General features: G+C 59.4%; 1 protein-coding gene across 2 annotated transcripts; it reads left to right on the forward strand.

Annotated features, from left to right (window-relative positions):
- Positions 1–3,657: 3,657 nt before the first annotated feature.
- On the forward strand, positions 3,658–9,307 carry ALAD (aminolevulinate dehydratase). 2 transcript variants are annotated; one of them, XM_014952403.1, is made up of 11 exons: positions 3,658–3,796; positions 4,226–4,276; positions 5,462–5,558; positions 5,929–6,064; positions 6,495–6,578; positions 6,813–6,901; positions 7,207–7,262; positions 7,962–8,049; positions 8,667–8,753; positions 8,954–9,083; positions 9,192–9,307. In XM_014952403.1, the coding sequence occupies exons 1-11, from the start codon at positions 3,684–3,686 to the stop codon at positions 9,269–9,271; spliced, it is 1,011 nt and encodes a 336-aa protein (XP_014807889.1). In that variant the 5' UTR covers positions 3,658–3,683; the 3' UTR covers positions 9,272–9,307. The 2 variants fall into 2 exon arrangements, with proteins under 2 accessions (XP_014807889.1, XP_014807890.1); XM_014952404.1 differs by having other exon boundaries at positions 3,774–3,855; positions 4,103–4,276; positions 9,192–9,296.
- Positions 9,308–9,317: the final 10 nt, after the last annotated feature.

The following is a 9,317-nucleotide window of genomic DNA, read 5'->3' on the forward strand; positions in this document are numbered from 1 at the left end:
TTGTTTGGGGTGAGGGTGGCAGAGCCCTGGCAGAGGCTGCCCAGGGAGGGTGTGGAGTCCCCTTCTCTGGAGATCTTCAAGCCCCACCTGGATGCTCCTGAGTGCTGTGCTCTGGGCAGCCCTGCTTTGGCCGGGGAGTTGGGCTGGATGGGCTCTAGAGGTCCCTTCCAACTCTGACAATTCCCTGATTCCATGATTTAAAAACAGAGATTTGGGCCTTTAATGTTGGAGAACGAGGCACATGTGCTCTGCTGGGAGCCCCAAAGGGGTTTCAGGGGGGGAAACAGCCCTGTTTTAGGTTGTAACTTATGTGGTCCAATGTCCCCTTATCATCGCACTCGCTGTCCTTGCTCTGCATCCTTGCCATGGGGCAGCTGTGGGGCGCAGGGTGGCTCTGCAGCCGTGACACCCCAGTGTCCTTGTCCCACTGGGTGCCCTGTGTGGGCCGGGGGAGCCTGTGGCCCTGGGCTTGTGGCAGCTTCTCCCGCACGTGGGGCTCGTGAGGAGGCCCCGGTTGCCCGGCAGGCAGTGCTGTGCCGGGGCCCACCCCTCCCGGCCCTTATCTCCGCTCTGCAACCCCCCCGGGTGCCCGCTGCTCCTGCCCCGGGGAGGGCAGTCTCTGGAGCTGTGGCCTCTATCTGTCCCACACAGCGCCAGGTGTCTCTGGTCCCACCCCGGCCCCCCTCCCCTTCCTCCTCTGGGATTAACTGCTGAACACATTTTTTGGATTCTCGAGATGGGTTTTGTTCACTGAGCCTTTTGTTCCTGATCATTGCCTGTCTGGAGCCCAGTCTGGAGCCCACTGGATCCCAGCCCAGAACCCACTGGAGCCCAGTCTGGAGCCCAGCCACTGTGCTGGGGCCGCCAACTCCAGTTCACCCGAGGGCTGTCCCCTTCCCTGCCAGTAAGGACTGGAGCGACAGCTTTCCAGGGCTAAAAATGACTTGCCAAGTGACACTGTGACACTGCCAGCCTGCCCGGCAGCTGGGCTGCATCTCCCACAAACACCCTCTGATTTTTTTATAGAGTGTTTTAACACACGTAAGCTTGTAAGAATCTGAAAGGTGCCATTTTCCCCACCCCCAAGCAGAGGTAGGTGCTGGGAATGCAAGGCTCCTGGACGGGACGCAATGCCCCTGTATTACAAGTGCCCCTTGCACTGGGGTGGCCTGATACAGACTGAGAACTTGGCTCAGCATTAAAACATAGAGTCATAGAATCACAGAATGGTTTGGGTTGGAAGGGACCTCAAAGATCATTGAGTTCCAACCCCCTGCCCTGAGCAGGGACACCTCCCACCAGAGCAGGTTGCTCAAGGCCCCATCCAGCCTGGCCTTGAACCCCTCCAGGGATGGGGCAGCCACAACTTCCCTGGGCAACCTGTTCCAGTGTCTCACCACCCTCATAGTAAAAAATTTCTTCCTGATACCTAATCTGAATCTTTTTTCTTCCAATTTAAAACCGTTTCCCCTTGTCCTATCATTACCCCTCCTGGCAAAGAGTCCCTCCCCAGCTCTTCTATAGGCCCCCTTCAGGTATTGAAAGGCCGCTATAAGGTCTCCCCGGAACCTTCTCTTCTCCAGGCTGAACAATCCCAGCTCCCTCAGCCTGTCTCCATAGGAGAGGTGCTCCATCCCTCTGAGCATCTTCATGGCCCTCTGCTGCCCCCGTTCCAGCCGGTCCATGTCCTTTCTGTGCTGAGGACTCCAGAGCTGGACACAGTGCTCCAGGTGGGGTCTCAGGAGTGCAGAGTAGAGGGGAATCACCTCCTGAGACATCTGAAGTGTCTTGAGCGTGTAAAATTGGTGAACGCCTCAATCTGAAGGGTCTTGAGCGTGTAAAATTGGTGAACGCCTCAAATTCAAGGTTTTCCAGAAGAATGGGGGTGTCTCCTGCCCAGCTCCGTTTCTGAGTGCTGTCGCAAGGGCTGGTGTAAAACTTCCTGCTCTGCCCTGTGTCCCGGGGTGCTGGGGGAGCCGGGTCTGGCTCCGGGGGGAGCCGGGGAAGCGAGGTTTATTCCTGGGGAAATGAGGTTTATTGCTAGGAAATCCCTCCTGGGATGGGACTGGGGACCTCCCCTGCCCTGCGTCCCGGGGCGCTGTGTGAGCCGGGTCTGGCTCTGGGGGGAGCCGGGGAAGCGAGGTTTATTCCTGGGGAAATGAGGTTTATTGCTAGGAAATCCCTCCTGGGATGGGACTGGGGACCGTGGGGGGGTCCTCCCCCAAGATGGGTCCCATCCTCGTGTCCTCTCTGTCTCTCATGGGTTGCCCTGCCCGGGGATGCCAGCGGAGGAATCCCACTTGCTCTTTAGGAAGCTCCATCTCCAGCTCTTCTCCTGGCTGCTTCCCTATGATTCCAGCTCTCAAAACAAAATCTGTGGTGCCCAGGAGGGACTTTGCTGTTTCCTAGGGCACCCCCGGCTCCTCTGTGCGGGGTGTTTGCGGGATGTGGCCCTGTCTGTGCCACCAGCAGAAGTCCTTGAAGCTGCTCTGTACAAACAGTTCCTTGTTCAGGCTGTGGCTCCTGCTCCCGTCTGTGCAGCAGCCAAATGCCCCATCCCGCAGCAGCCGCCTTCCCCCGGCCCCTTCCATCCCACCAGCCACACATTGGGGAGAATTTAGGGCAAGTGGAAATTTAAATGTTAATGGTGTAATCGCAGAACTGTTACTAGATCTCGCTGTTACGTAAGAAGAAAATATTGCTACAGAAAAAGCTGCAGCAGCAACACAGCCCTAACACCCACTGGGTGTGCATCCAGTAATTGCTCCTTGTTACCCCTGACATCTGGTCTGCCCAACTAGGAAGAAACTGGTCCCAATTAGGAAAAAATTCTTTGGTGTGAGGGTGGTGAGAGCCTGGCCCAGGTTGCCCAGAGAAGCTGTGGCTGCCCCATCCCTGGAGGGGTTCAAGGCCAGGTTGGAGGGGGCTTGGAGCAACCTGGGCTGGTGGGAGGTGTCTCTGCCCAGGGCAGGGGGTGGCACTGGATGATCTTTAAGGTCCCTTCCAACCTAAGCTATTCCATGATTCTGTGAACTCCCACGTTTTCTTTATCCAGCAGTTAAGTGGCCACCGGAGGTGTGTGCCCATGGCCTTCACAGCTCTGGTACCTTCAGGATGATCCATCCAGTGCCCATACTCTTCCTCAGCTGCACCCTTACGCTGTGGCCACAAATACTTCGTGCTACTCAGAGCAGCTTTCGACTACTCTGTACACAAAAGCTGCACCAGGCAATTAGACAGCGTTAAGCAAAACTAAAATGCATTGAGCAATCATCAGAAAACTGCCTGCACAGTTACCTGAGCTAAAAGAGACGGAGCCCGGGGAGGAGGGTGGTGTTGACCCACAAGAATGTGGTTCTGCTGCAGGAGGTCGGTGGTGGCTGTAAATTGGTGGTTTCACACACAGAATTGGGAGGTTTTGTGGGGAGGAGTCGGCACCAGCCCTGTTACCCTGCTGATGCGGGGTCCCGCACCCCCCAGTTGGTGTGGGGGCTGAAGCTGGCCGGGCTGCAGCTCAGGCTCCCCGGTGTGCCCGGAGCGGGACAGGGATGGTCCTGCAGTGGCTGCAGGGTCTCAGCCCCCTCCTCGCCCACACCCACAGCCATGGCTTACCAGGACACCACTAACTAGCCCACCGGTTTCTTCTGGTGTTTCAGAGTCTCCTTCCACACAGAAGACCCAAGATGCAGGCAGACTCCATTCTTCACAGCGGCTACTTCCACCCAGTGCTTCGTTCCTGGCAGTGTACGGCGACCACCTTCGATGCCTCCAACCTCATCTACCCCATTTTTGTCACGTGAGTGCGCCCTGGCTCTCTGGGTTAGGGATGGACCGAGCTCAGGTTGACTGGCTTAGGTGAACAGATTTAGATTGGAGATGAGGAGAGGGTTCTTCACTGTGAGGGTGGTGGAGCACTGGAACAGGTTGCCCAGGGAGGTGGTTGAGGCCCCATCCCTGGAGATATTCAAGGAGAGGCTCGATGAGGCCCTGGGCAACCTGGTCTAGTTGGGGGTGTCCCTGCTGACTGCGGGGGGGTCGGACTAGATGGCCTTTGGAGGTCCCTTCCGGCCTGGGCAATTCTGTGATTCTATGATTCTATGAGGTGTTCCCTGAGCTTTTAGACAGGTTCCAACTTCCCAGAAGATTCCCTGTGGATGAATGTGGGGAATGGGGCTTCCATCTCATGCCAAGTCCTCTCATCTCTGTCCTTGACCATCTCCTGCAGTGACAGCCCTGATGCAGTGGAGCAGATCCCCAGCCTCCCTGGACAAGCCAGGTAAGGAGCCAGCCCCACTGAGCTGCGTGCCCGTCGCTGCCGTGCCCGGGACACGAGCAACGTTCTGAGTGTGGGCCAGGGGTGACGCTTCCAACCTCTGTGGTCCCTTCTTGGGCGATCCCCCAGGATCAGGCAGGGCGGGAGCATTCACCCACCCACCGTGGAAGTGGAGGGAATAAGTCTGGAGAATAAGTCTTATGAGGAGAGGCTGAGGGAACTGGGGTTATTCAGCCTGGAGAAGAGGAGGCTGAGGGGAGACCTTATTGCTCTCTCCAACTCCCTGAAAGGAGGGTGTAGAGAGGTGGGGGTCGGTCTCTTCTCCCAAGTCACAGGCGACAGGATAAGAGGAAATGGCCTCAAGTTGCACCAGGGGAGGTTCAGGCTGGATATTAGGAAAAATTTTTTCACGGAAAGGGTTCTCAGGCATTGGAATGGGCTGCCCAGGGAGGTGGTTGAGGCCCCATCCCTGGAGGTGTTCAAAAGCCGGGTTGATGTAGTGCTGGGAGGTCTGGTTTAGTGATGATGCTCCTTGTTTGTTGTGTGGGTGTCTATTTTTGTCAGTTGGGTTGACAGTTGGACAAGATGATCTTTAAGGTCCCTTCCAACCTAGAAGATTCTGTGATTCTGTGAATCACACTGGGGATGCTGGGAAGGTACAGGCACTGGTGGGGATAGTGCCAGGGTCTCAGGATGTCCCAGAGCACTCGTTCAATATGTGAGCAGGTCACGCAGGGAAATTGGAAGTGAGTGCTTCCAGAAGAAGCTGGAAAACCCGTGCAAGGGCACAGGCTCTGGTCCTACATTAGATCCTGCTGGACTGGCAAGGTCCCATCTGCCTCTGCTGCCACGTTAGCAGGACTGTGGTCAGAGAGGCCCCAGGGGGATGGTCCCCCGGGGAGGTGGGATGGATCTGCAATGGGGAAGCTGAGATAAGGGATCCCAGGGCAGGGCACACTCCTCCTTTCAGAGCAGAGAGTGTCCATGCTGAGCAGATAACGCTCATGTAGTCCCAGATAAGGTCCTGGATTGTTCCTCCCAGCGTTCAGGCAACATCATCAGCTGCTGCTTGGCGTGGATGCTTGTGGATGCTGGGTTGCTCACAGCCCAGCACCCAGGTCACAGACCAGCTCGCCCCACGGAGCAGGTCTGGGTACCTGGCAGCCCCCTTTGCTTTGCTCCTCTCAGGTATGGAGTCAACAAGCTGGAGGGGATGCTGCGTCCCCTCGTCGAGGACGGTCTGAAGTGTGTGCTCATCTTTGGGGTGCCCAGCAAGGTCCACAAGGTCAGTGTGTGTGGTGGTGGCAGAGGGCAGCCGTGGGGGTGCGGGAGAGCAGTGTGGAGCCAGGGGTGTCTCCTGATCAAACAGCAGCAGTTCAGGGTCCCTGGTGCGCTTGCAGCCCCTCAGCAGAGCAGGACAGGGATAAGAGACTGTAGTGACACCCAAAAAGGTCCCAGAGCTCTTGTGGGTGGCCCTGAGACCTGCACTTGCTGCTCAGAGGCACTATATTGCCCTTGTCCATCGTTGATGGTCACACCACCCTGCGTTACAGGGTCTCAAAGCCCAGAAAATGTGACCTGGGCAGAATTGCTGTCCGGCAGGAGGTGGTGGGAGCCCCTCGGCTCTGCCTGCTGAGGCAGTTCTCTTCTCACAGGACGAGAGAGGCTCTGCTGCTGATGCAGAGGACACACCTGCCATCCAGGCCATCAAGAAGATCCGTTCCACCTTCCCAGAGCTGCTCATCGCCTGCGACGTCTGCTTGTGCCCTTACACCTCCCATGGGCACTGCGGTGGGTGCACAGCCTGGGGTGCTGGGCTGGTATTTGGGCAGTTTCCTGGCACCAGGAGTCGCTGGTGGTTTTGGCTGAGGAGCTCTGGGTGCTAGTAGGACCTGACCAGCTCCTGCCCCACGATTTGCCTCCCCAGTACTGGTGCAGTTGAGCCTGAGGAACCTGGTTTTGACAGCAGGGTGGGAGGTACGGGTAGTTAAGGCACTCCCTGGCCATCTGAATTTGTCTGAGCACTCTTCTGTGTCCCCCATCACTGCCCTTCCCTGGAGCACCCACGTGTTGTGTCCAGTCCTGGAGAGCTGTGTCGTTGGTCTCCTGGTTCTCTCCCAGCTCTCTTAACACACTCCCCGCTGTTGCTGTGAGCATCTGTGTAGCACGAGCCACCCCAGGGATGGAGGCAACCGATTCTGACCCCGGGTTTGTCTCCTAGGCATCCTGCGTGACGATGGCACCATCCAGAACGAGCTCAGCTGCCAGCGGCTGGCAGAGGTGGCCCTGGCCTACGCCAAAGCAGGTGGGCAGTCTCCAGGTGTCGGTACCTGAGCCTGACTCGTGGGCTCGCCCCCTCTCACTTCCAGCAGGCCCAAAAGCAAACTGGGCTTGGCTCTGGCTGGGGAGGCTTTTGCTCCGAGCTGGCCCTGGCAGAGCCACAGCCACCCGGGTCCTCTCTGTCCCTGGGGTCACCTCCTCCTGCAGGCAGAGTCCCAGCCTCGGGCACTTCATGGCATCTCTGGGTCCTTCCCCACAGGCTGCCACATCGTTGCCCCCTCGGATATGATGGACGGGCGCATCGCGGCCATGAAGAAGGCGCTGATCTCCAACGACTTGGGCAACAAGGTGAGCTCGGGATCTGCACGTGCCAAAGGCAGGAGCGACGTCCACGGGGAGGCTGCAGGACAGGACCTGGGCAAACGGTGGGAGAAGCAAATCCCCACATCGCCCAGGACGTGCCACGGGCATTTCCCTGCCCCTGCGCACACAGGAAGGGAATGTCCTTGGACAGCAAGGCGCCAGGCCTGTGGCAGGGGCAGGAGGATGTGGGGCAGAGTATAAAACAGCCGTGGGGGGGGGAATCACCACTGCCCCAGTGCCAGGATGCAGCCCCGAGCTTCTGGGCCTCATGGCTCCACTCTCCTCTGCAGGTCTCAGTGATGAGCTACAGCGCCAAGTTTGCTTCGTGCTTCTATGGTCCCTTCAGGTGGGTCTGTCCCTCAGCTGGGAGTGTCCCCAGACGGCTCCAGGAGGTGTGTCCCCGGATAGATGTTTGGGAAGGGGGATCAGCCAGAGCCTGGGCCACGACTGGGGCCACACTGGTCAATGTGGAGCACTCTCCTCCTCTTTCCCAGCACAAATGGGAGACAGATGTACCTTGCCCAGGAGAGGCTGGCTGGTGGGAAGACCACCTGGGTGATCCTCCATCCCACCTCTTCACCTGCTTGTCCTGGGTGCTGGTGGCCAGGCAGGCAGGGAGGGAGCTACCAGGAGCAGTTAGGAGGGGCGTCATGAGAGCTGGTTTTGCCCCAAAGGGTGGCTTTAGGGACAAGCCTCAGCTCAGTCAGCTCGTAGACCTCATCCTAAGAACGGCCTGGCCCCGACAGGGCATCCCTGAGGGACCTGCCATGGAAAAAAGGGCAAAAGGAAAACGTCTGACACAATTTTACCCCAAACTCTGGGCATGGGGAGGACACCAGATGTTGAACCATGGCTCCCATGGCTCTTCAGCCTGGGCCTCCCAGAGTGACATCGGGGGCTGAATCAGGTTCAGAGAGGCCTCCCCTTTCCTTGACTTGGTGGCTCAGGCCCTTGTCCTAGTCTGTTCTCCTGTTTCTGAAGCTGTACGAGGCACGGGGAGCGGTGCTGGTCCTCATCCCCTGCCCTCTGCCTTGCCTGTCCCCAGGGATGCTGCACTATCCAAACCTGCTTTTGGAGACAGGCGATGCTACCAGCTGCCCCCGGGTGCCAGGGGCCTGGCCGTGCGTGCCGTGGTGAGTGAGCTGGGGCATGGGCTTTTGGCTGTGGGGACTGGAAAAACCCTCACGGGGTGCCCAGGCAACAAGCCTTCACCCCCAGCAGTGCAGCAGGGTTTGGGGAGAGAAAGCCCAGGGGTGTTGGAGTCGAAAGGGTCAAGGGTCTTCCCCCTGCACAAGCAAGAGAAACACGAGGCCCATCATCCCTGAGGTCCCCGTCCCTGAGGGCTCTGGAGTTGGGGCCCCCACACCCCGCTGTGGCTTGGGGTGTCAGGTCCAGGGACACGCAGCCACCAGCTTTCCCCAGGCCCTGTGTGTGGTGAGGGGAGCACACCTCTCCCCCATCGCAGCCTCCCCGGAGTTGGTGCCCCCACACCCCGCTGTGGCTCGGGGGTGTCAGGGCTAGGGACACGCAGCCACCAGCTTTCCCCAGGCCCCATGTGTGGTGAGGGGAGCACACCTCTCCCCCATCGCAGCCCAGCCGGCGGCTCCTGGGGCATTTGGGGCTCACCAAACCCTTCCGTCATCCCTCCTGGGACAAGCAACTCCCAGGTCAAAACGTCTGGGGAAAACCAACCGTGGACTGGCTGGAAAATGTTCTATCTGGGGGGGTTATGTGTGTGCTCCCTTCTCAGGACCGGGACGTGCGTGAGGGAGCGGACATGCTGATGGTGAAGCCGGGGATGCCCTACCTGGACCTTGTGAGGGACGTCAAGGCCCGAGTAAGCTCTTTCTGCAGGGCCATGAGGGCACGGGGTGTCCCTGGAGGAGGAGGGCGAGGAGAGGCGTGCGTGTGGGGGGGATCCCCAAACCGGAGAGGCTGGGACTGTTGCTTTTGGGCCTTGGGGGTGGGCAGTGGGGCAGCGGGGGACGCTGGAGGCAGGGAGGGGTGTCTGACCTCCCTGTCCTCCGCTCCCCTCAGCACCCCACGCACCCGCTGGCCGTGTACCACGTCTCGGGGGAGTTCGCCATGCTGTGGCACGGGGCCCAGGCCGGGGCCTTCAGCCTGCAGGCGGCCGTCATGGAGGCGGTGACGGCCTTCAGGCGCGCAGGTGAGGCCGGGGCGGCCCCTGGGGCCTGCTCCTGACCCCCACCCCGGTCCGGGGTGTGTGTGTGTGTGTCTGTCCCGGGGTCGGCTCCAGCCTCTCGTCTCTCCGCAGGGGCCGACGCCATCATCACCTACTTCACGCCGCAGCTGCTGCGCTGGCTGAGGGAGGCAGCGGCGGCGGGGCGGGCCTGAGGGCGGGGCTTCCGGGAGGTGGGGCGGGACTTCCGGGGGGAGTGGT

The sequence above is a fragment of the Calidris pugnax genome, unplaced genomic scaffold (assembly GCF_001431845.1).
Source record: "Calidris pugnax isolate Ruff unplaced genomic scaffold, ASM143184v1 scaffold135, whole genome shotgun sequence".
Lineage (NCBI taxonomy): Eukaryota > Metazoa > Chordata > Aves > Charadriiformes > Scolopacidae > Calidris > Calidris pugnax.